The 27,387-nt window shown below is 45.5% G+C and overlaps 2 protein-coding genes across 7 annotated transcripts in view; one reads left to right on the forward strand and one right to left on the reverse strand.

The window, feature by feature from the left end:
* The first annotated feature begins 3,885 nt into the window (after positions 1–3,885).
* Positions 3,886–9,083, forward strand: LOC130367981 (uncharacterized). Its single transcript, XM_056571103.1, has 3 exons — positions 3,886–4,541; positions 5,996–6,135; positions 8,596–9,083. The coding sequence occupies exons 1-3, from the start codon at positions 4,225–4,227 to the stop codon at positions 9,081–9,083; spliced, it is 945 nt and encodes a 314-aa protein (XP_056427078.1). The 5' UTR covers positions 3,886–4,224.
* Positions 5,995–27,387, reverse strand: part of LOC130367965 (zinc finger BED domain-containing protein 4-like) — a 48,151-nt gene continuing 26,758 nt past the window's right edge. For 2 of the 6 annotated variants that reach the window (XR_008892246.1, XR_008892245.1), the window contains exons 2-4: positions 10,239–10,321; positions 8,817–9,241; positions 5,995–6,132 (exon numbers count right to left, since the gene is read on the reverse strand). Coding sequence is in view for 4 of the 6 variants with exons in the window: in XM_056571083.1 (XP_056427058.1) it covers positions 10,538–11,836 (1,299 nt within the window). In the remaining 2 variants the exon portion in view is untranslated. Of the gene's footprint in view, positions 6,133–8,816; positions 9,242–10,238; positions 13,292–27,387 lie in introns of those variants that run through there. The other 4 variants (XM_056571083.1, XM_056571067.1, XM_056571057.1 and 1 more) reach the window with 4 other exon arrangements.

The following is a 27,387-nucleotide window of genomic DNA, read 5'->3' on the forward strand; positions in this document are numbered from 1 at the left end:
CCCATGTTAGCCTTTGAGTTTGACATGCTTGCCCCAGATGGAGGAAAAGCTGCCTTTTGGCTTTAATCCTGATGTGAAGATTGAGGTTCCTAATCACATTATGTTCCATAAGGGTTTTTACAACAAAGTATGTTCCAAAGGGTCAAAAAGGGGACCCAAAGAAGTAAGCCATGAAGAAGCACATGTAGCATGAAACAATTGTCGCTTACATTGTTATGCAACTGTCTGATCCTGCTGCTCCTAAGAAAATAAAGCGGTGTCTGTTCATTGCAAGACGTGAGTGCCGCCCATTCATTCCTATGTCTGTGGGATGAAAACTGACATGTTTCGGACAAAAAGTCCATAGTCATAGTTGACCTGAATTATCCCAAAAGGGATGTGCCCAAGCTGTGCCCTTTCTTTAACAGATACAAGAGGCCCAGACCCCATGGACTTCTGCGTAACCAGAATTGACCGTTGGCCAGAGTTTGAGTATTCTGTCTTGTCTACCCTACAGTGTAGCATTAGAGAGAGTTCAGCGCAGCAGTCGGTGGTGTCCCCCGAAAGTGAACAAGAAGTGAAAAAACTTACGTTTGTTAAAATGAATCAAGCATGGATCAGTGAGAAATTTAAAATGCCTTTGCCTGATGCTACTCAATAGATAGCACATCAACGATCTCTTCTGCCCACTGGTTACTAAAATTTCAATCAGTCTACCACTGCTTGCAGTCCACTGACCACTACAACTCCAACCAGTCCATCACTGTCTGCTTGCTAGAACCATCCTTAGTCCATAACTTCCTGCTGTCTTCTGGCTACAACAAATACCACAGTCCACCACTGCCTGCTGTCTATTATAACTATCACTAGTCCACCTACCTACAACTTTTATAAGTTACTATGGATTGCTGCTTGTTGCTGTAAGTTTGACATTAACTTAGCCTTAAAACAACTTTAGAACTACTTGACTATATTCCTAGGTGACCAAGCAGTGTTATACAGGGCTTTAGAACTCTTAGGGTGCGTTCACACGGAGTAAATCAAGAGTAATTCACGCCGAAAAATTTACAGGTGAAAATTTATTTTTTTACGCGCAATTCGCACAGGATTTTTGCGGATTTGGGGGAGAAAGAAGTGAAGGGTTTTTCAGCCATTTCCGCGCAAATTCCATATGAATTTCCGCCCAAATTCCATTTTTTTTTACCATTGATTTCTGCTAGCGGATTCCACTTGAAGAATGAACATGCTCATTCATCAAGCGGAACGGAATTCAGTGTCGGAATTCCACTTGCAGAATTTCCGCAGTGTGAACAGAACAGCGGAAAAAACATTAAAGTCAATGGGCAGAGGAGATGTGAATGAATTTGGAGCAGAGAATTCAAGAGGAATTACTCGAGTAAATTCCTCTTGAATTACTCTGTGTGAACGCACCCTTAGGCAGTGTTTTCCACAAGTTTTGAGGGTTATTGCATTGCAGGTGTGCATAGAACATATTCTCTGTAAACTGAACTTTTTGAAGAGTTCTGCGAGCACAGCAAATCGGACTTTGCTAAAGATTTTCCACAGGATAATGTGTACTGCCACACTTTAAAAAAATGTCTTGGAGTATATTGAAGACATAGAATATAGTTTTGAGGTTTACCTTCCAATTTCCCTAGATCTCATCCAACAGTCGTTTGTGGGATGTGCTGGAAAGACCAGACTAATTCCAGGAGGCTCCACATTGCAACTTACAGGAATCTGCTGGGAATGCCACAGAACACTTTCAGAGGTCTTATGGAATTCATGTCTTGACAGGCAAGGGCTATTTTAGTTACAAGTTGCTATAGTTCATAGGTGTAAAGCACATGTGGTCATTTGAATAATTAATTATTTAATTATAAAAAAATATATAACTTTGTTATGCCTCTTGCAGTCCCTAAAGGGACAGTGGTATGGCACAGGGATTCAAAGAACACCAAAGATAGAATATCTGTCCTGCAACATTCCCTACGTCATGCAGAAGGGCAAACACACTGGGACAGATTTATTAAAACTGACAAAATCTGTCTGTGTTGCCTATAGGAACCAATCACAGCAATTTTTTAAGAGCAGTATACAGAATGAAATCTCAGCGCGGATATGGTGGTTATGGGGAACCAGACAGTTAAATAAATGTGGCGAAACATATCAGTTTTGCTCTGTATTCCTTCACCTTGCACAAACCTATTTTCCAGGGCACTGTCACTTGGAAAAACCTTTGACATGTCCTAGTCACATGTCAATAGTTTTGATCAGTGGGGTCTGTTTGTTCAGACCCCTGCCAATCAGGAGAGTGAACCAGGAAATATCCACACTCAGCACGTTCTCTACCAGCTCTGTCATCGAGACACACACTCAAAATAATTATACGGACCATGTCTTGATGAAGTCACACTGAGCAGGGAGAGGGGCGTGTGACTGTGCGGACTTCTCCTGGATTATTCTTATGACTGGTGGGGGTCTGAACACTCAGAAAATGAAAACTTTTGACACATCTAAAAAATTTAATTGAAAGGTTTATTTTAAGGTAGTTCATGCTAGAACAATCATGGCCAGTCAATGGAAAATTAATTTCACCCTGTTTTTGGGAGTTATGATGAAATTGTTAAATTGTTACTTTAATAATAAGGGTATTCTTACAGATACGGTATATGCTGAAGATGTGATGCTGTGTTTAGCTATTTCTTATATTAAATGCGCATGAAATAATCTTCAGCAGGAAATCCACAACATATACAGTACGTGCACCCATAATGTGACCAAAAATTTCTTTGTTATGGATATATATTCTTATAGGTACTGCAGGCCCCTAGATTCACCATACTGGTCTACATTATTCCAAAATGGTGCCAATAAAATAATAATAATCATGCTTCAGCCACCTCCAGGCTGTGCCATTCAGCCACTATATGGTCTCATCATCCTTCAGCCAACTCCAGGCTGTGCCATTCAGCCACTATACGGTCTCCTCATGCTTCAGCCAACTCCAGGCTGTGCCATTCAGCCACTATATGGTCTCCTCATGCTTCAGCCAACTCCAGGCTGGGCCGTTCAGCCACTATATGGTCTCCTCATGCTTCAGCCACCTCCAGACTGTGCCAATCAGCAACTATATGGTCTCCTCATGCTTCAGCCAACTCCAGGCTGTGCCATTCAGCCACCATATGGTCTCCTCATGCTTCAGCCAACTCTGGGCTGTGCCATTCAGCCACTATATGGTCTACTCATGCTGCCCCAACTTCCACACTGTTAAAATGTACAGTGATGTCACAGTACATTGTGTACTAGTACTGTGATGTCTCTGTGCACATGGGGGGGGGGGTGCATAGAAGGGTAGCAGTAGAGAATGGCATTTAAAAATTTTTACCCAACAGGCAACTAGCCTAAAACCATCTGCAGCGCTGTTGTTATAGAGCCTAAAGCTTGCACCAGGTGTGGACTGACAACCCATGGGGCCCCTGGGATAAATAATGTAATAGACTTGTGCACGACCCAAAAATTCGTTTTTTTTTCGTTTCGTACATTTTCGTATTAAAAAATTTTTGGTTCTGTTGCACATTCGTTATCGAGTAAATCGTTTCATTCTGTTTTTCGGATGCATCCGTACATTTTCGGATCCATCCGAAATATCATTCGGATGCATTCGTTATATCACACACGTCAATTATTTCGTACACATTTGTTACATTTGGCGCTTTCGTTACTTCGGACGTATTCGTTATTTCGGCCGCATTCGTTTTACTTTCAAATTCGGCAGATTACATTATTCCTTTTATGTTTCTGTATTCCTAACGATTAACAAAACAGCCGAAGTAAAGTTAGGCCCGGTCAGTCAGGGGCTCAGAGTTTTCACCCAGTGGCCCAGATTTATCAAACTGTGTGAGAGAAAGAGTGGAGTGGTCTGGTCTCCCATAGCAACCAATCACAGTTCAGCTTTCACTTTACCAGAGTTCATTATCTGACATGTGATTGGCTGTTGTGGTCACTCCCCTTTTTCTCTCACACAGATTGATAAATCTTGCCAGCGTGTACTGAGAGTGAGAAATTGATTGTATTGTGTGTAAATTGTGTGAAAAAAACAATGTCTGGAATGAGAGATATTGTGTCTGTGGTGTCTGGGAGAGAGGAGGGTGAGCGTGCTGTTGTGGATGTGAGTGATAGAGCATGTGTGAGTGAGCGTGTGGATGATGTGTCTGAGTGTAGTCGTGGCGTGGAGAGAAGAGGATGAGTAAAGTCCGAGCAGGTCCAATCGCAAGACAAAGTGGTTGGACAATATCGGACTCTGGCAGTGGCAGCCACACATCTGAGTCTGAGAGTCTGCACTCAGTGGGAGTCCCACTAGCCAAAAAACAAAGAGGGCCGAAATTCACGGAGGCTGAGAACGTAGCACTGGTGGCTGCTGTTAGCACAGAAAAATTTGTGTTATTCAACACGACAGTGGGCACCCAGGAGAAGATGGCCGCCTGGAGCCGGGTGAGGGAGAAAGTGTCCCAAGTTGGAAGTGGCACAGCGGACAGGACAGTTCTCAGCATCAGGCATCGGTGAGTAAATATTTCATTATGATATCATCATCAATGTGTTGGCAAAGACATATTGCAAAGCATAAACTATGCTTGTCTTGGTCTATGACAATACCATTCTATAACCTTTATTGTTTGTTACACATATGTCCTTTACATCTTAGATTTGTAATTACATCTAGTGTTTACCGATGTATCCGTGGTTTCGCCCCTAAAGCAAATGCTCCATAAGTGGGGAACCACCTTTCTTGCAAAAAAATAGTGGACTTGCTCATCTGCATAACTACCGGTAATTATGTATGCGTGACATGAGGATACACATATGAGGGGGCAATTTTTTTGTATTCTGACCCCTATAACTTTCTTAGTTCTCCTTATACGGTCCTGTATGATGCACCCCGGTCTGTAGTTTTTGACAGTACCATTTTTGTTTTAAAAGGGGTACTCTGGTTGAAAACTTTTTTTTTTTTTTTCTTAAATCAACTGGTGCCAGAAAGTTGATCATATTCCATAAACCTTACAGTACGTATTAAGTTGCTGCTGAATTCTACATAGGAAATTCATTAATATTTGTAACCCAGAGCTCTCTGCTGATATCACGAGCACAGTGCTCTCTGCTGACATCTCTTTCCATTTTAAGAACTGTCCAGAGTAGGAGAAAATCTTAATAGCAAACATATGCTGTTCTGGACAGTTCCTAAAATGGACAGAGATGTCAGCAGAGAGCACTGTGCTTGTGATGTTAGCAGAGAGCTCTGTGTTTGAAAAAGAAAATAATTTCCTCTTTAGCAGCTAATAAGTACTGGAAGGAATAATATTTTGTTTTTTATTAAAATGTACACATCTGCCTAATTTTCTGGCACCAGTTGATTTAAAAAAAAGCACCCTTTTAATGTGACATTTTTTATGTATTTTTTATTTTTTTTTTCAAGTCAGGAGTTGCAGTTAGTTACTACAACTACCATCATGCCCTCATACATGTGGCTCATCAGCTGCTCCAAATGAAATTCCAACTCCCAGCATGTTGGACTATACTAGTATATAGTCCATAGGTCAGTGTTTCCCAACCAGGGGTGCCTCCAGCTGTTGCAAAACTACAACTCCCAGCATGTTGGAAGTTGTAGTTTTGCAACAGCTGGAGGCACCCCTGGTTGGGAAACACTGACCTATGGACTATATACTAGTATAGTCCAACATGCTCAGATTTGTAGTTTTAAAACAGCTGGAGGCACCCCTGGTTGGTAAATACTGCTATAGTATATTTTGCCATTTTCCGGGACTTGAAGGATTGGTTTGATAAACTAGTAAAGATAAAGAGGATAAGTCTGACTATATCTGTGTAGTGTGGTATAAATGCAGAAATATGAGCATTCAAGCAAAAGAACAAAATTCTTTCTCAACAAAACTGTTTATTGTCATAAAACGGAAATGGTATGATAAACTTGAATAAACTATTTTATGTAAAACACAAACAGGTACTATGACTGCAGGGCATCAGTAGTCAAAAAAATAAAAAAGCAGCAGCAGAGGAGGAACATCAACTTCAAGAACTGGGAGCTGGAGTTGAAGAAGCACCTCCTGCCAGAGGCTCAGACATCCGAGGCAGAGAGATCTGGTGAGTAAAATGATATATATATATATATATATATATATATATATATATATACACATATATGATTAATTATGTATTACAATAATATTAATTGATAAAACAACAAGAAAATAAAAATAAAAAATAACTATTTGAACTTATACAATAACTGTATTACTATATATTTGTATCCCCCCCCCCCTAGCTCAATACTGATTCTTAAAGGGGTACTCCAGTGAAAACCTTTTTTTTCTTTTAAATCAACTGGAGGCAGAAAGTTAAACATATTTGTAAATTACTTCTATTAAAAAAATCTTAATCCTTCCAGTACTTATTAGCTGCTGAATGCTACAGAGGAAATTCCTTTCTTTTTGGAACACTGATGACATCACGAACACAGTGCTCTCTGCAGACATCTCTGTCCATTTTAGCAACCATGCATAGCAGATGTATGCTAAGGGCAGCATGGTGGCTCAGTGGTTAGCACTTCTTTGCAGTGCTGGGGCCTTGGGTTCAAATCCCACTAAGGACAAAAATAAATAAAGTGTTATAAGTGATAAGTGTTATAATAACGTCAGCAGAGAGAACTGTGGTCGTGATGTCATCAGAGAGCATTCCAAAAAGAAAAGAATTTCCTCTGTAGTATTTAGCAGCTAAGTACAGGAAGGATTAAGATTTTTTAATAGAAGTAATTTATAAATATGTTTAACTTTCTGCCACCAGTTGATTTAAAAGAAAAAAGGTTTTCACCGGAGTACCCCTTTAAAGCATTTATGCTATTTGTAATGTTGGGACATGCAGATGTCAGGGAATCTAGTCTACCCTGTTGTTGTCCTATACAGTAACCCCCCGACATGCGATGGCCCCGACATATGATCAAATCGACATATGATGGCCTCTTAGAGGCCATCGCATGTCGATGTCAGCATCGACATACGATGCTTTTATATGTCGGGGCCATCGCATTAACTGCTATCCGACAGTGCAAAATGCTTAAGCTGCTGTCGGATAGCAGTTTAAGCATCCCGGACAGGATCACTTGCCTATCCCCGCTGCTCCGGGTCCACTTCACGATCCTCCGGCGTCTTCTGTATCTTCTCCAGGGTCCGGGCCTCGCTTTCCGGTGTCGCTATTACGTCGTTACGCACGCCGTCCCGGCTCAACAACGTAATAACGTCACCAGAAAGCGAGGCCCGGACCCTGCAGAAGATGCAGAAGAAGCCGGAGGATCGTGAAGTGGACCCGGAGCAGCGGGACAGCATCGGGAACGGTGAGGATGCGGTCCGGAGTGGCGGGGAAGGTACAGCTTCCTATACTTTACATTGCACGGATCCCTCAACATACGATGGATTCGACAAACGATGGGTCGTTTGGAAAGAATTACCATCGTATGTTGAGGGACCACTGTACTATCAGACCAAATAATGAAGTAGAGCAGGCCCCCATAGAGATTAATTAAATAATTAACATAGAGCATATCAGACAAAATGGCTGAACTGAACAGCATATACAGTGGTCCCTCAACATACGATGGTAATCCGTTCCAAATGAACCATTGTTTGTTGAAACCATCGTATGTTGAGGGATCCGTGCAATGTAACGTATAGGACAGTGGTCTACAACCTGCGGACCTCCAGATGTTGCAAAACTACAACACCCAGCATGCCCTGACAGCCAATTGTTGTCCGGGCACTGCAGGGAGTTGTAGTCTTGCAACATCTGGAGATCCGCAGGTTGAAGACCACTGGTATTGGAGGTTATACTCTCCTTTACCCGCCACTACGTACCGTCACCGCTTTTTACCGCTGCCCTGGATGTCACCTGCCATCGCTGTCGCTGTGTCCCCGACGCTCCGGCAAGGCCTCTGCTTCCTCGGCATCCTCGCTCGCCGCCATTACGCCGCTATGCAAGCCGCTCCTATTGGATGACAGGATGGCGTGCACAGCGACGTGATGACAACGATGGAGAGCGCTGACGATGCAGGGGATCCTGAAGAGGACGCGCCGGAGCCCCGAGGACAGGTAAGCTATGTTGAGAAATGGTCACATGATTGAAAGCCCGGAAGTAGAGTGATCTACGGCCACCCCTTTCCTTAAGAATAAGATGGCAGCGAGTCAAAGGAATGAGACACACTGTAATGTCATCTTTTGACATGTCCACACAACTCGTAAATTTGTACTTTCTAATTCTATATTGATAGCAATGTGGATATTATGTAAATTACTCAGCTAACCATGCTTTTTATCACAATAGGCAATTTAGCTATTTGCAATGGTGTATATTTGTGGTGTATAATGGTGTATAACATTTATAGGGTTAGATGACAAATATACACCAGTACAATAACTTAATTATTATATTGTTAAGCCTTAGGGAGAGTATTTTGTGTATCATGTAATGATCAACAACACAACTGCTTTCAGTCACTTGATTTTTATTTTAAAATACCTTTTTTTTATTTTTATTATTATTATTTTTTTTTAGATCAACAAGGCCAGGCTTCATTAAGGAGTCACCATGACAGTTCCCCACCATCACCTGTCCTGTCACAATTGGAGAGCCGGAGGGCCGTTGAGGCAGATGATAATGTGCCAGTACCTGAGGAGGACATGGGCCAACCCCTGAGCTCAGCTGCCTGTTCACCAGCTATCCCCAGTCCACTATCTCCAACCCCAGCACCCGCATCTGTCCCAATGGACACCTACCTTAGGGTACTCCAAGAAAGGGACAGGTTGTCCAGGGAGACGAGGCACCTTGCACGGGAGATGCAACGCTTGAATAGGGCCATGCACCGACTTCACCGTCGGCAGGCTGACGACTTCCAAGTGATGTTGGCCCGGGTCAGCCAGCAGCACCTTCAGGCCACAGCACAGCTAAGGGTGGACCTCCTGATGGCAATATCAGGAATCAGCCAATCACCTCCATTGGCTGACACCAGCAGCAGCAACAACAGGGCACCTTCACAAACCTAAAAGATTAAAGAATCATTATTTTTAGGCTGGTTGACAGTTTTGTTATGTTAGAAATGTTGGCAATGTTCAGGTTTATTGTATTACCTCTGTATTCTATTACCAAAGTTTCATGTTGACTTGTATATTGTAACCTCATACAAAATGGTGCCAAATCCTTCCTACAATATAAACATGCAATTGGTATGATTATGCTGGCTGATTGTAGACAGCAGGCATACAAGGCAAAAAATGATGATTACAGTTGTTATTTATTGCTACATTTGCATTCAAGGCCTTTGCCATCAAAATATTAAAAAAATTGTAGGTAAGAAAAAATTCATCTCCTGTTGTGGTGTCTACATGATTGATGATAACTTTGATAGCAGAACACAGATTCCACCAGTGCATGAAATGTGTATTGCAATAGTACCTCTAATTTATTATTATTATTTACCTCAACAGTTGGAGAGGTGGGGTCCTGAGGCATTGTGAACCTGGGTGTAATGTCCATTTATTTATTTTTGCATTTTCCCGTTTCAGGCCCTGTTCAGACATTGTTTTTCATGCATTATATGTTTTCTGTGCTTTTCTTCCAGGTGTGGAAGAGTTAAGCCTTTCACACATGTGTTAGGCGAGTGTGTTAGGCGAGGATAGGGGATAAGATGTCTGATCGCTGGGGGTCCCAGCAGTGGGCCCCCACGATCAGACATCTTATTCCCTATCCTTTGGATAGGGGATCAAATGTTTTTGCCCGGAATACCCCTTTAAGGTACTAAAGCTATACTTTTATTACACTGTGACTTTTAATATGCTGCTGGGATCTGTGCTCCATTTAATAGTGGTCACTTAAGTGTCAGATGCATTGTAAAGCACTACTGTCATTTAAGGGGTACTCCGGCGCCTAGACATCTTATTCCCTATCCAAAGGATAGGGGATAAGATGCCTGATAGCGGGGGTCCCGCCGCTGGGGACCCCTGTGATCTTGCACGCTGCACCCCAGTTAAAATCAGTCCCCGGAGACTGATTTTAACTGGGGTGCCGCATGCAAGATGAGGGGGGTCCCCAGCGGCGGGACCCCCGCGATCAGGCATCTTATCCCCTATCCTTTGGATAGGGGATAAGATGTCTAAGTGCCGGAGTACCCCTTTAAGAAAAAAAAATTGTCATTTACTTACCACTGATTTGCTGATCTCCTTTACCACATAAATGGACGTCCTTGTTGTATCCACAAAAATGTCCACTAAATGTCCACTAAATCCTAAAAGAAGGAGGGAAAGATATAAATTAAATAGAAATTATTAGCATTCTAAATGTAATGTTAGGAGGCTAAGAAGAAAATTGACAGACCACTAACCTGTTTGATGGTGCTGTTCACTTTCTTAACTTTTTCAAACAACTGATAACACAACGGGATCCAACATTCCAATTTGTAACCAAGAACTTCAACTTTTAACTTGAACTGTAGAACTCATAACTAATTGGTGTCAAAGCTTAGGGCAGGGTATCCCAGCTTGGGCATGTTTACTTTAAGAAAAGTCATCTGCTCCATGAGCTGAGGGGCCAGCTGTGAACGCTGTGGGCAGAGAATATTGCCAGTGACTGAAAATACCCGTTCACTTTGCACAGAGGTTGGGGGGCAGGATAGGAGCTCCTGGGCCACCATGGAGAGAGCAGGCCAAATTGCCCTCCTTTCATCCCAGTACTTGAGACTATCCGCTGTAGGTGCCAGATGGGGTTCAGACAAATAACTTTTTACAGTCTCTGCAACCTTATCTCTGGGTATCCTTGAGGGTTGTCTGTTGTGTCCGACCAAGGTTTGCAAAGTTTCTGCCCAAAAGTCAGCAGCTCTTGATGAGTGTCCAGCAGTGTTTGTGATGGGTGATGATGATGACATAGCAGGCTCATCCTCCTCTTCTTCATCATCATCATCATCCTCATCGTCCCTCTCTGACGGCACAACCAAGTGTCTTTGCCTGTCACACACCCTGTTGATTAATTTCTCTCTCCAGCTTGTTAGGGAATTGGCTTGGAGTGCCATTTTGCCCTTAATTCGGGGGTCACACATGGTGGCAAGCATCAATTCAGGGCAAGCATCAGTGAGCTCTGGGATCCTCCGGTTTAATTGTCCATGCAGTCTTCTGACAAGTGTGGCAACATCAGGTACTATGTATCCTCCAGGCAAGTTTTCTCTATGGTTGAGGATGGCATCCATTTTGTTAACAAGATGGGTAAAGAGGGGGATGACTTGAGCCAAGCTTGCATTTTCTTGATTTAGGTTTTCTGTGGCTGCACGAAAGGGGCTTAGTACAGTCACCACCTGAGCTATTATTTTCCACTCCTCCCTGCTAAGTGGTCTGGTCACACCGATGACCTGCTCATGTGACATTGCATGTATTGCTTTTTGTTGCTCCAGAATTCTTTCAAGCATGTCCAATGTAGAATTCCACCTGGTGCTTACATCCTGCTTCAGGCGGTGTTGAGGAAGACCTGCCTTAATCTGCTCCTGCCTGAAAATGTGACTGTCCTTCACACTTCTATGAAAATGGCCTGCAATTTTCCTACAGGAGTCTAACACTTCAGAGAGCTTTGTATTGCTCTCAGTGGTGTCATCTATACCAGCCTTTACTACAAGATGGAGGACATGGGCGGAGCATCGGACACCAACAAATTTGCCATCCCGCAGTGCTTTTAACATATTGGCTGCCCCATCAGTGACCACAAACCCCATCTTTACCTGTGTATTTGCCTGCTCCCCAAGCCACTCTGCCACCATTTTCTGTAATGCACGGTTTATGTTATGCGAGCTGTGCTGCTCATCTAAAACCTCTGCATGCAGTAGGAATGAGCAGTGCCCCTGATTTTGGTTTTTCTACAACACCAGCTCCTGTGTTTCTTGGCCCTGATGTAATTTGGGCTGGTTCCATTACAATGGGCTGCCACCAGTGTGCTGTTAGTGATAAGAAGGCATGCTGCCCACTGGGAGCACTCCACAAGTCTGTGGTGAAATGTAAACACTGTCCTGTGGCTCTGCCTAGCTCCTGTTTTATTAACTCCACACAAGATTAATGTAAGGAGGGTACTATACTGCGACTAAATGTGGTACGGGATGGAATTACATACTGGGGTGCAACTGCCTGCATTAGACGTTTAAACGGTTCCCCCTCCACCATGTTAAAGGGAGCTCCCCCGACGGCTATGAGCTCGCCAATGAGGCGGGTAATTTTACGGGACTGCTGTCTTGAAATCCCCCTGGAATGAAATCCACTAAATTGATCCAAGGTGGGCTGTTTTGCTTGACTGGAGTCAACAGCTTCCCCTCTGTGCCCCTTGTCCAGGTTATCTGGGCTGATGGTAGCACTGGAACTAGCACTACTTGCCCTTTTTTTTACTGGGTGGAGGTGACAACAACCCACTGTCTTCTCTTAACAGGACTGGCTTGTGGTGTGTGCGCAAATGGTGATTCATGCCAGAATTAGTCAGATGCCCTATAACTCTACCACGACTGACTTCCCTGCCACATAGCTTACATTTAGCTGATCTACCATCACAACTATAGAAAAATGCTCCCAAACTTTAGATTTCCGGCTGGAACTGGAACCGGGTTGTGCAGATGGGGCATTTTGCGGGAGGCAATAGCTTTTGGAAGATGGAGGCCTTGTACTGGCGACGGTGGCACTACTTGAATGGGAGGGTGGTGTATCCATTACAACTAAAGAGCCAGAGGATGATGGGGGTGATGATGATTCTGGAAGGTCAGTTGTAAATAGGAGTTGCGATACAGGACTTTGATATTGTTCAGGACTGGACACATCATGAATGAAATCAAGGGGTACCTCCTCTTCTATGCTTCCAATGTCTACACCTTGAAGAGGCGTACTTAACTGCATTATGTCCATGTCTGATTGTGAACCCTGCTTCTTGTTTCCCTCTCCTTCTTGGTGTCTAACAGATTGCGAGACATTAAGGGCCACAGTAGCAGCACTAGTGGTGGCTGTCTTATTTTTTCCTTGGATATGATGATGAGTATGGCCACTTGATGAAGCATGGGACTTTGCTGCAGGCCTTGCTGCTGATCCTCTTTTGTAAAAAAGTGCAGGTGTTACCTTAGCTTGTTTGCCTGTTGTCTCTGTGCCAGAAGCCAAGTTATCATCAGGTAAACCGTCCATTTCTGCAAATCCAGTGACTCACTCCACACACTGCAACTGTAACACCACCAGCCAAAGTCTCACAGGACTACCTCACAACTGAATAAAACAGCCTTACTGTCTGCAATACAGTAGGGATCGAATGGAATAAGCTAATTGGCTAAAAGTTACCATATGGTACCATGTGACAATGAACTCCGATCATGTGACCTCCCAAGGACCAATTAAAAGAATGTAGAATTATTTCTTTACTTTCGTTTACAGACAACGAATGCATTCGTTATTCCCTGAATGATTCGTTATTTAACGAATGCATTCGTTATTCACCGCATGATTCGTTATTTAACGAATGCATTCGTTATTCACCGCATGCATTCATTGTTCACCGAACGCATTCGTTGTTTGCCTGTTCGTATTTTCGGGGCTTTTCGGAGATGCTCAAGGTATGTTTTCGTGCATTCGGATCGCTCCAAATGTACGAAAACGGTAATATTCGTTAAATATAACATTTGTGCCGAACCGAATTGCACATGTCTATAATGTAATATATGTACACAGTGAACCCAGCAGAATAGTGCATACAGCTCTGGAGTGAGATTGGGTGTGTATGTGCTCCTGTGACTTCCAGCAGATATTCAGAGAAGCAGACTTTCCATCAGCCCCTCCTCATGTGTGTGGCAGACACCTGCTTAGGTTTTCCTGCTATGGAACCTCGGGAATCCAGGGCTTCGTCTTCCATCCCCTTACCCGGCTGGCGGGGGGATGTGAGGGACCATGCAAGGCCAGTAGCCAGGACATTGGAAAGGAGGACATTCAGCTTCTGCGCCAGTTTTCGTGGAGTGAGCCATACTCCGATTTCTTGACGAATGAATTTTAGCAGTTCCTCCCCTGTGTGACTCCGTTTCGCCAAGGCAAAGCAGGTGAAGAACAGGGTGACACCGCCTTGCCCTACACACATAGTACGATGAAGGGCCACTGAGATTTGTACGTGCAGTGGAGGTCGAGGACTCGGTGAAGGATGAGGAGGCGGAGTCGCACACTGTCACAGGACCAACTGCCTGAGAGCGAGCGCATGGAGGAGGAAGCGGTGTGACTTGTCCAAGTTGCTGTTGTGTCTGTGCAGGAACCACATTTACCCAGTGGCCCGTAAAAAACATGTATTTTCCCTGCCCGTAGTTACAGCTCCACACGTCGGCGCTGCCGTGCACTTTTGAACACACCGACAGGCTCAAGGACTGGCACACCTTCTCTTGAACAAAATTCTGCAGGGCTGGTACTGCCTTCTTCACAAAGAAATGACGGCTTGGGACTCTCCACCTCGGCTCGGCACAAGCCATCAATTCTCTGAAAGGTGCAGTCCAGCACTTGAAATGGGAGGGACTGCAGCACCAGCAACTTGGAAAGGAGGACATTCAGCTTCTGTGGCCTAGGATGAGTGGGCGCATACTGTTGTCTCTTGGACATGTCTTCGCCTATGGATTGTTGGAGTAATGGCTGACTACAAGTAGGAGGAGCAGAAGCATCTGGAGCGACAGAAGGAGGGTATGACACACAGCTCCCTTCGCCTGAGGTGGTGGACCTTTGGCTGGCTGAAAGAGGGAGTGGCGTGCCACTGGGTGATGCGGCAGGCTGGACCACCACATCTGAGCCACGGTTGTCCCAGGCCGCTTTATGGTGGCGCATCAGATGTTGACGCAGGGCTGTGGTGCCAACATTGCTACCCTGACACATCTTGCATGTGGCTGTGTTAACTTCCTCCGGATATTTGATGAAAAACTGCCAGACCGCCGAGTATCTGATTTTACCACCAAGGTAGGCTGCCGCGAAGCAGGTGGCCTATCCCTGGCACATTTGGCTCCTGAATTTCCACTTCTGAATTTCCAACCATGCTACCACCTTGCTGGCTCATCTGCTGCCTCACGGGCAACCTGCAACCCTCTTCTGCTGATGATGATGAAGCCCCCTCTGCACCCGGCTTCCAAGTGCGATTCGCTTCATCATCATCGAGTTCTGTCTGCACGTCACTGATGTCCTCCTCAGGTTCCTCAACAGTGTATGATTCAGGACCCTGAATGCTAGAAACACCACCTCCCACGTCGCACTACTCATCAATAATTGCCTGCCTAGCGTAGGAAGTGGCAGATGCCTCCTCCACTTCTTGGCTGGGCAGTAGCTGCTGACTGTCGTCTAATACATCTTCCTGACTGAATAGTGGAGCTGAATCCACTGCGTAAGATAATTCTTTAGGGGAGGGAACAGCATAGGACAGAGGCAATTTGGGGACAGGGACTGCTCCCGGATCTGAGAGTTGTGGGGGTATCAGATGTTACTTGACGTGATGAAGTGGATGACCGCGTCAACCAATCAACGACGACAGATGGGTTGTCGGTAGAGACACGACCGGTAGCTGATACCGGGAGCTCAGGCCTCTCGCTACGACTCCTGCTGCTACTCGCCCCTAGTTGGCTGCGACCTCTGCCTGATAAATTTAGGCCTCTGCCATTCCTCTGAGCACATCCTGGCACTTCTCTGCCTGACATACTTAGGGCATATACAAGGGGAGTAAAATACGCTTCACTACACGCCTTTCACTGTATGTCGACTTGTTGCAGATTAACAGGCTCAAAAAAGTACACTACTTAGAGGTAGCTATGTGGTATGCACATATGACAGGAAAAAAAGGCTCTATAGTACACTTGGAAAACGTATTTTCGTAACACACCAGCCGGTTGTTACTATTCCCTAGCCTTTCACTGTATGTAGGTTTGTTTCAGATTAACAGGTACAAAAAAAGCACACTACTTATTTTTAGGTATGAGGCACACTGGTTTTGATGAATCTACCCCATAGAGGGAGATTTATCAAAACCTGTCCAGAGGAAAAGTTTCTGAGTTGCCCATAGCAACCAATCAGATAGCTTCTTTCATTTTTCAGAGGCTTTTCCAAAAATGAAAGAAGCAATCTGATTGGTTGCTATTGGCAACTCAGCAGCTTTTCCAGGAAAGTAAAGTTTAACCACAACACTGTAACACCCCGGGACTCGAAGCAGTGGTGGTCTCCCATTCCACTGTGCTGTTGAGATGGTCCTGCTTATCTTACTGTTTAAATGTATGCGCATATTCGCGAATATTGAGCCCTCCCTTCTTTAATGGTATAGGGAACTATGACTAGTGCATTAACTCTGTGATTTTTGCCTATTAAAACTAATAGGCCCATTTGTGGTCTATGGGGATCTCACAACATGTAAAACAGTAAGATAAGCAGGACTGTCTCAGCAGCACAGTTGAATGGGAGACCACCACTGGTTCAAGTCCTGGGGTGTTAAAGTGTTGTGGTTAAACTTTCCTGGAAAAGTTTCTGAGTTGCCCATAGCAACCAATCAGATTGCTTCCTTCTTTTTTCAGAGGCCTTTTCAAAAAAGAAAGAAGCAATCTGATTGATTGCTATGGGCAACTTCACAACTCTTCCTCTACACCGGTTTTGATGAACCTCCCCATTGAGGAAGATTTTTATCAAAACCTGTCCAGAGGAAAAGTTTCTGAGTTTCCGATAGCAACCAATCAGATTTCTTCTTTCAATTTTCAGAAATAAAAGAAGCAATCTGATTGGTTGCTATGGGCAACTCAGCAGCTTTCCAGGAAAGTAAAGTTTAACCACAACACTGTCCCACCCCAGGACTCAATCGAGTGGTGGTCTCCCATTCCACTGTGCTGCCAAGACAGTCCTGCTTATCTTACTGTTTAACATGTCATGAGATCCCCATAGACCACAATGGGCCTATTGATTTCAATGTGCAAAAAATCACAGAGTTAATGCACTAGTCACAGTTCACTGGAGGGCTCAATATTCCCGAATATGCGCATAAATTTTTGCATATGCGGAAAAAAGCAAATATAACGAATATGCGAGGAATATTCGTGAAATATCGTGAATTCAACTATGGCCTATGCCGCTCATCACTAGATCTAAGGAATGTGAACCAGTTGGTGGCTGGTTCTCGTCCCTTTTTTTAGATGTAAGTTTAGTCAAACCACAAACAGATCAAGGAGTTAGTTGCGGATCATAAAGGGATACTCCGGTGGAAAGCTATTCTTTTTTTAAATCAACTGGTGCCAAAATGTGTAACAGCTGTTGTCACCTTCTATCTCTCAATTCAGTCTCAGGGGGTTCAAGACTCAAACACACAACCTCTGCACTGCAAGGTGGCTGCTCTAACCACTAGGCTGTGGGACTCAAACTGTAACTGTGTTTGTGGCAAGCCTGGGCGGTCGCTCGGTCTTTGGTTCCAGTCCCTCGTGTGGGCCTTCTCTTTTTATCAAACAGGCCAAGACCACGACCGCGGTCGCAAAGTCTTGTTTCCAGGTAGCTCCCTTGGGCTTGTGGTTAGAGCTGCTGCTTTGGAGTGCAGAGGTTGTGAGTTCAGGTCCACACTCCATTACCCTGCTATCTGTTGGGCTTGCTGCACTTGCTGGACCTCTCTGAATTAAATCATGGGAGCAGAGCAAGCCTGACAGGTAGAGTGTGGAAATGGAGGATGCAGAGGAAAGTGTGTTTGGGTAAAGTGGCTAACAGTCATGGATCCAGGTGTCAGAGAAACATATATGGTGCAGGTGAGTTGGTCATGCGGACGTGAGTGTTCCTGGGTGGGCAAGGGTGATGATTGTAGGGGTGTTGTTTGAAGGGCTGGAGGTAACACCAGCATATTAGTGTTAAAATCAAAATTTCCATTTTCACGTCTCACTTTAAAAAAAGTACGTCAATCACCTGTGGGGTATTAAGGCTCGCTGTACTTCTTGTAACGTTCCTTGAGGGGTTTAGTTTCCCAAATAGTATGCCATATGTTTTTTTTTGTTTTTTCTGTTCTGGCACCATGGGAGCTTTCTAAATGTGACATGCCCCCCAAAAATTATCAATGGAAATCTAATTGATCAACCCATGGAGGACTCAAAATCATGGTGGAAAACCACACTACAGGCTGATCCAACTTTGATGCAATGTCCTTAAAACAAGTCAAAATGAGGATCAGTAGTGTGTGAGACCTCCACGTGCCTGTTTGACCTCCCTACAACGCCTGGGCATGCTCCTGATGAGGTGGCGGATGGTCTGTTGAGGGATGTCCTCCCAGACCTGGACTAAAGCATCCACCAACTCTGTGTCTGTGGTGCCAACAGTGGTGGAGCAGCATATGTTGGCGCAGAGCCGTGGTGCTAACATTGGGACCCTGGCCACGCTTCACTTTCTGCCGACACATCTTGCATGTGGCTTTGTTAACCTCCTCCGGACGCTTGATGAAAAACTGCCACAACGCCGAGTAGCTGATTTTCCCACCAACAGTCCGCCCTAATTGACTGCCGCCGTCTCCAGGAACCCCTGTTCTATTACCTAACGGCAAGGTAGGCTGCAAGCAAAGCGGGTAGTCTACCCCGGGCACATTTGGCTCCAGAATTTCCACTTCTGCCACCATGCTGATTGCCAACCATTAGAGATGAGCGAATCAAAGCAGACAAACCCGAATTCTTTACGAATTTCATGATTTATTCAATTCGCAACAAAAGCGAATATTTTTTGGTGCAAATCGCTTAATTAAACTCCATTTTACAGCGTTCCAGGCTCCAGAAAACCTAAAATGGCGGATCCACATGTCATTACATGGGGCAGGGGATGCTGGGAAGGCGGGAAGGCAGGGCGGGAAGGGAGGTAGGCGGGATGACCCTGAATCGAATGCGGGATGCAGGCTATCAGCATTCATTGACCCCTGTGATGTCACAGCCCTACATAATCGGTAGCCATCTTGCGGCTGCTCATTTCATGCCATATACACTGCAGAGATAGGACGGACTGCGTGTTTGTGTGTGTTACACAGAGACGCTGAATTGTACCACAGCGTTCCACTGCCAAATGCTAGTTACATCAGCGTTGTGCACAGAGAGAAGTGCAGTGCTTGTTGTCACTGAGAAGGATTTTGATGCCAGCCATTAAGCTCCCAATCACTTCATTAAGCATTTTATCAGAGGGGCAGATAGCTTTTCGTTGCCTCATACATATAAACAAGCTGCCTGAACTTCATGAACCTTATCACAGGAGGCAGGAAAGAAACAGTTCACTCCAATCTTAACACCCTGTGACAGAGTGCAATTTAGGCTTTAATCCACGTTTATTTTTATTTTTTTTGTGGTGCTGCACTGTTGTGTCCTGCTGCTGTGCAAAAATACGTTATTTCAGCGGACTGTAGTGCATTTGTCTGCCCTCATACGTGCATACCAAATACCTACATCAAAGCAGTGTACTATTTTGTATCTGTAAATCTGTAACAAGTCTAGATACTGGCAAAGTCCTGGCAAAAGTAATCACCCAATGTAAGTAATGCAAGGCCCAAGCCCAAAAGCATCAATAAGCTAAGTAGTTCCTGAAACACACAGTCAGGAGCAGGCATCAGCAGTACCCAAGATACTTTCATAACCCCTTACATTGCACGATCAATTTTTAAATTTCAATTAAGCAGGTATGTAGCTAGTGCAAACATCCAAAAATTAAAGGCCCAAGGCCAGAAGTATCATTGATGCAAGTAGTTCCTGAAAGAAACAGAATCAGTCATGAGCAGGCATTCGCAGTACCCAAGAGGGTTTTTATAACCCCTTACATTTAAAGATCAATGTTGACATTTGCATTAAGCATGTATTTAGCCACTGCTAAACATCCCAAAATACACATGGAAAGCGTATTTTCATAAATCAACTGCCAGTGATTAGTTTTTCCTGGCCTTTCACTGTATGTAGAGGTAAGAAAATCTAGTAGAATTTTTAAAAATGAATTTTACTTGTCAGTTGTGGTATAACAGCATACATAGGACGAGACCACCCACTCAGGAACGCTCACTTTCATATCAGCAACTCACCTGCACCGTATATGCTTCTCTGACACCTGGATCCATGACTGTTAGCCACTTCTCCCAAAAACACTTTCCTCTGCATCCTCACTCTACCTGTCAGGCTTGCTCTGCTCCCACAATTTAATTCAGACAGATCTGAGGAGCAGAGCACGCACAGCAGATAGCAGAGCTATAGAGTGTGGACTTGAACTCACAACCTCAGCACTCCTAAGCAGCAGCTCTAACCACTAACCAGTGTGAGCTGCCGGCAAGGCAAGGCAAGGCAAGGCAAGGCAAGGCAAGGCAAGGCAAGGCAAGGCAAGGCAAGGCAAGGCAAGGCAAGGCAAGGCAAGGCAAGGCAAGGCAAGGCAAGGCAAGGCAAGGCAAGACCTAGCGACCGTGGTCTTGGCTTGTTTTGACAAAAAGAGAAAGCCCACACGGGGGACTGGAACCAAAGACCGAGCTACCGCTCAGGCTTGTCCTATATAGTCACACAGCCTAGTGGTTAAAGCAGCCACCTTGCAGTGCAGAGGTTGTGTTTTTGAGTCCTGTGAAGCCCCTGGGACTGAATTGGAGAGATAGAAGGTGACAACAGCTGTTATACTCTTTGGCACCAGTTGATTTAAAAAAAATAGCTTTCCACCGGAATATCCCTTTACAATCTTCAACTAACTCATTGATCTTTTTGTGGTTTGACAAAACTTACATCTAAAAAGTGGGATGAGAACCAGCCACAAACTGGTTCACATTCCTTAGATCCCTGACTCATATAGATTTGACTAGGATAGTACAGGTAATGCCATTTCCTCAGTCTTCTACCATGGGGTTGAAACCCATGATGCCTGCATTCAACCAATGTAGCAGACATCAGGGGATTCGAACCCATGAGCTTTGCGCTGCAAAATAGCAATGCTAACCAGTGGGCTGTCAGGGCTTTCAACAAGGCAAGCTGAGAGCTAGATTGGTCTTAGGTTCGAGTAACCCCTTCCCCCTCTGTGCAGTTTCTCTGTTTGCCAAAACGGGCCAAAACCTTGTTCAGAGGGAATGGATTGTTGCACCAGAGGTTGATGGACTAAGGTGAGGAGCATGTCAAGAAGAGCACATGGTGGTCCAGTGTCTTCGGAGTGTATGAAGTTGAGGTAAGTTGTTGGGGGGGGATTGTGAAAGGTGTAGGTAGAAGTGGAGGCAGGTGCACTCCTTTCAGCCAAAAGTGATGTTGAGTCTGCTGAGGTGAGTAGAGCAGTGGGATTTGGCATAAGGTTGAAAAAGGCAGGCTTTAATTATTTTGTTAATATTTATATATCAAGAAAAGTGGATCCACTACCAACCACAATTGTCTGCAGCCCTTCAAGCCACACCCCCCCAATCCAAACCGTTGCACCATCAGCATCCCCCACTCTCCCACACCATTTACACTTCTCAAACACCTGGATCTGTCACCATCAGCTGCTTCTCCCAAAAATGCCTTCCTCCGCATACTCCATTTCCACATTCCATCCATCAGGCTTGCTCCTCTCCCACGATCTAATTTGGAGAGATTGGGCAAGCAGAGCAGGCCCGACAGATAGTATGGCAACGGAGTAGTATTGACTTGACCTCACAGCCTCTGCGCTCCAAGGCAGCAGCCCTAACCACTAGCCCGTAGGAGCTGCCTGGATAACTTGACATAACATGACATAACATGACATAACATGACATAACATGACATAACATGACATAACATGACATAACATGACATAACATGACATAACATGACATGACATAGCGACCGTGGTCTTGGCCTGTTTTAACACAAAGATAAAGCCCACAGAGGAGGACTGGAGTAAAAGACAGAGCTACTACTCAGGCGTGCTAAAGCTACAGTTTGAGTCCCACAGCCTAGTGGTTAGAGGAGACAACTTGGAGCACAGAGATTGTGAGTTCAAGTCCTGTGAGATCCCAACAAATAGTCTGCTGGTTACACTAGTCTGTAGAATGTATAATACAATACATACCCAGCAATCTATTCCTAACTGTCTGTGCTACATACCATAACAACATTTTTATTCCCAGACTCTGCCCAGCAGCAGTATCAGTAAACCATATATTGCCTGAATGACACAGCCTGGAGTTGGCTAAAGCATGAAGAGACCATTGAAATGTATGATTTTTTTAATTTAAATTTAAGATTTTGAAATTTAAATTAATGATTTTGAAATTTAAATTTTAACTCCCAAGTTTTAGTGTCCCGGACCCCAGAGGGCCAAATCTAACAAGCCCCCACAGGGCTCATGTGGCCATGAGATGTAGGCGCAATGTCTCCATAGCCCTGACCAGCCATTGTTTCCAACACTTTGCGCCAAGGCAAACCATGTGAAGAACTGCGTGACACCGCCATACCCTGTACACATGGTATGCTGAAGGACCACTGAGACTTGTCCGGGCAGTGGAAGCTGAGGACATGGTGGAGGATGAGGAGGTGGAGTCAAACACTGTCACAGGACCAACGGGCTGACAGAGTGGAGCAGGAAGCAGCATGAGTACACAAGAGGGGTTAACAACCCCTAAAAGTAAAAGGTGAATGTTGAAATCTCTATTGAAGATGCATGTTAGGTAGTGCTACCCTCCAAAAATGTAAGGCCCAAGCTCAGAAGCATCAGTAAGCCAAGTAGTTCCTGAAAGACACAGTCAGGAAAAGGCATCAGCAGAACACAAGAGGATTATATAACCCCTAAGACTGAAAGATCAATGTTGAAATCTTAATTAAGCATGTATGTAAGCTAGTGCAAAACATCCATAAATTTAAGGCCCAAGCTCTGAAGCATCAGTAAGCCAAGTAGTTCCTGAAAGAAACAGGAGCAGTCAGGAGCAGGCATCAGAAGTACCTAAGAGGGTTTCATAACCCCTTACATTGAAATATCAATGTTGAAATTTATATTAAGCATGTTTTTAGCTCGTGCTAAACATCCAAAAATGTAAGGCCCAAGCCCAGAAGCATCAATAAGCTAAGTAGTTCCTGAAACACACAGTCAGGAGCAGGCATCAGCAGTACCCAAGAGGCTTTCATAACCCCTTACATTGCACGATCAATTTTGAAATTTCAATTAAGCATGTATGTAGCTAGTGCAAACATCCAAAAATTAAAGGCCCAAGGCCAGAAGTATCAGTGAGGCAAGTAGTTCCTGAAAGACACAGGATCAGTCAGGAGCAGGCATTCGCAGTACCCAAGAGGGTTTTATAACCCCTTACATTTAAAGATCAATGTTGAAATTTGCATTAAGCATGTATTTAGTCACTGCTAAACATCCAAAAATTAAAGGCCCAAGGCCAGAAGCATCAGTGAGGCAAGTAGTTCCTAAAAGACACAGGATCAGTCAGGAGCAGGCATTCGCAGTACCGAAGAGGGTTTCATAACCCTAATTGATAACCCAAGAGGGTTTCATAACCATAATTGTGAAGTGTTGGTGGAGAAGCATGGTCAATCTATTCTGAGGCATCTGACATTGGTGGGTGGAAATCCTGGCTGATCTATGCCTGATTCATCTGCACAAAGGTCTCTCCACATTTTTCGTGGACAGACGAGTTCGCCTTGGGGTGACTATGGCCCCGGCGGCACTAAACACCCGCTCTGATGTCACACTACTGGCCGCGCAGGACAGCTTTTCCAGAGCAAACCCTGCTAGTAGTGGCCATAAATCAAGTTTGGCTGCCCAGAAGTCCAGCGGATCTTCAAGGTTTGTTGGCATGGCCATGTTAAGGTATGTCACCACCTGCTGCTTCAGGTCCTGCTCCATGTCTACCTGCTGCTGAGAAGTTGCTTCACTATGCGGATGAAGAAAGCTACTCATCAGTGACTGTAGACTTAGGCTGTTTATAATGGAGCTTGTACTGCTCCTGCCACCCCTCCCCTCCCCAGCAGCCATGGCAGTGGAAGGTGAGCGCAGAGGGCCCCCCGAGTCAGACCTGAGAGTGGATGGACCATGTCGCCGATAGGCATCGGCCAAGTGACTACGTAGTATCTTTCTGTAGTAGGTCAGTTTGTCCTCCCTCTCAGTGGGTGTAAAAAAGGCCCCCATTCTGTGAGGGTAGCGAGGGTCCAATAAGGTGGAGAGCCAGAAGTCATCCTGCTGACGAATTATGACAATTCGGGGGTCAGAACGCAAGCAACTCCCTGCCTCCATCTCCACTGCATACTGCCACGGTGTGTCTGGGTCCTCTGTCTCGCCTTCCTCATAATAACCCTTTAGCTCCTAAACACTGCCCATGTCATCAAACCTAAACTGTGCTCCACTTTGCCCCACATTCTCCTCCTCCAGTTCAGCCCCCACAGGGCTCATGTAACCATGAGATGTAGACACAACGTCTCCATTGCCGTGACCAGCCATCGTTTCAATAATTTGTTGTAGGCAATGAAGGAGGGGAATTACATTGATCATCCCGTGATCCAGGCAACTTACAAATAATGTGGCTTACTCAAAGGGCCTCAGCAAACGGCAGGTATCATGTATGAGCTGCCACTGGTACACATTGAAGTTACACAGGGGAGTACCCCTGCTTGGATCATCAAGAAATCGGTGATGGCTTTTCTTTGTTCGTATAGTCTGTCCAACATATGGAGGGTGGAATTCCAACGTGTGGCAATGTCACAAATAAGACTATGTTGTGGGATACCGTTCTGACGCTGCAGCTCAAGGAGGGTGTGCTTTGCGGTGTACGAGTGGCTGAAGTGCATGCAGAGTTTCCTTGCCATTGTTAGGATGTCTTGCAAATGGGGTGAAGACTTCAGGAAGTGCTTGACAACCAGATTCAACACGTGTGCCATGCAGGGAGCATGTTTCACACTTCCTTGTCGCAGCACGGACATGATGTTCTTCCCGTTGTCGGTCACCATGGTTCCCATTTCCAGTTTTCGTGGAGTAAACCATACTCCGATTTCTTGCCGAATTAATTTTAGCAATTTCTCCCCTGTGTGACTCTGTTCGCCAAGGCAAAGCATGCCAAGAACAGCGTGACACCGCCGTGCCCTATACACATGGTACGATGAAGGGCCACTGAGATTTGTACGTGCAGTGGAGGCCAAGGACTCGGTGGAGGATGAGGAGGCGGAGTCGCACACTGTCACAGGACAAACTGCCTGAGAGCGAGAGCGTGGAGGAGGAAGCGGTGTGACCTTTCCAAGTTGCTGTTGTGGCTGTAAAGGAACCACATTTACACAGTGGGCCGTAAAAGACATGCATTGTCCCTGCCCGTAGTTACAGCTCCACACGTCGGCGCTGCCTTGCACTTTTGAACAAACCGACAGGCTCAAGGACTGGCACACCTTCTCTTGTACAAAATTAAGCAGGGCTGGTACTGCCTTCTTCGCAAAGAAATGACGGCTTGGGACTCTCCACCTCGGCTCGGCACAAGCCATCAATTCTCTGAAAGGTGCAGAGTCCACCACTTGAAATGGGAGGGACTGTAGCACCAGCAACTTGGAAAGGAGGACATTCAGCTTCTGCGCCAGTTTTCGTGAAGTGAGCCATACTCCGATTTCTTGACGAATGAATTTTAGCAGTTCCTCCCCTGTGTGACTCCGTTCACCAAGGCAAAGCAGGTGAAGAACAGGGTGACACCGCCTTGCCCTACACACATGGTACGATGAACGGCCACTGAGATTTGTACGTGCAGTGGAGGTCGAGGACTCGGTGAAGGATGAGGAGGCGGAGTTCCACACTGTCACAGAACAAACTGCCTGAGAGCGAGAGCATGGAGGAGGAAGCGGTGTGACTTGTCAAAGTTGCTGTTGTGGCTGTAAAGGAACCACATTTACCCAGTGGCCTGTAAAAGACATGTATTTTCCCTGCCCATAGTTACAGCTCCACACGTCGGTGCTGCCGTGCACTTTTGAACACACCGACAGGCTCAAGGACTGGCACACCTTCTCTTGAACAAAATTATGCAGGGCTGGTACTGCCTTCTTCACAAAGAAATGACGGCTTGGGACTCTCCACCTCGGCTCGGCACAAGCCATCAATTCTCTGAAAGGTGCAGTCCACCACTTGAAATGGGAGGGACTGCAGCACCAGCAACTTGGAAAGGAGGACATTCAGCTTCTGTGGCATTGGATGAGTGGGCGAATACTGTTGTCTCTTGGACATGGCTTCACCTATGCATTGTTGGAGTAATGGCTGACTACAAGTATGAGGAGCAGAAACATCTGGAGCGACAGAAGGAGGCTATGACACACAGCTCCCTTCGCCTGAGGTGGTGGACCTTTGGCTGGCTGAAAGAGGGAGTGGCGTGCCACTGGGTGATGCGGCAGGCTGGACCACCACATCTGAGCCACGGTTGTCCCAGGCCGCTTTATGGTGGCGCATCATATGTTGACACAGGGATGTCGTGCCAACATTGCTACCCTGACATATCTTGCATGTGGCTGTGTTAACCTCCTCCGGATATTTGATGAAAAACTGCCAGACCGCCGAGTATTTGATTTTACCACCAACAGTGCGCAATAATCGACTGCTACTGCCGCCGTCTCCAGGAACCCCTGTTCCACTACCTCCCTGGAAGGTAGGCTGCCGCGAAGCAGGTGGCCTACCCCGGGCACATTTGGCTCCTGAATTTCCTCTTCTGAATTTCCAACCACGTTACCACCTTGCTGGCTCATCTGCTGCCTCAGGGGCAACCTGCAACCCTCTTCTGCTGATGGTGCGATCGGCTTCATCATCATCGAGTTCTGTCTGCACTTCACTGATGTCCTCCTTAGGTTCCTCAACAGTGTATGATTCAGGACCCTGAATGCTAGAAACACCACCTCCCACGTCGCACTACTCATCAATAATTGCCTGCCTAGCGTAGGAAGTGGCAGATGCCTCCTGAGTAATGGAGCTGAACCCACTGCGTAAGATAATTCTTTAGGGGAGGGAACAGCATAGGACAGAGGCAATTTGGGGACAGGGATCTGAGAGTTGTGGGGGTATCAGATGTTACTTGACGTGATGAAGTGGATGACCGCGTCAACCAATCAACGACGACAGATGGGTTGTCGGTAGAGACACGACCGGTAGCTGATACCGCAAGCTCAGGCCTCTCGCTACAACTCCTGCTGCCACTCGCCCCTAGTTGGCTGCGACCTCTGCCTGATAAATTTAGGCCTCTGCCACTCCTCTGAGCACATCCTAGCACTTTTCTGCCTGACATACTTAGGACGTATACAAGGGGAGTAAAATACGCTTCACTACACGCCTTTCACTGTATGTCGGCTTGTTGCAGATTAACAGGCTCAAAAAAGTACACTACTTAGATGTAGCTATGTGGTATGCACATATGACAGAAAAAAAAGGCTCT

The sequence above is a fragment of the Hyla sarda genome, chromosome 1, assembly GCF_029499605.1.
Source record: "Hyla sarda isolate aHylSar1 chromosome 1, aHylSar1.hap1, whole genome shotgun sequence".
In the NCBI taxonomy this organism is placed as follows: domain Eukaryota; kingdom Metazoa; phylum Chordata; class Amphibia; order Anura; family Hylidae; genus Hyla; species Hyla sarda.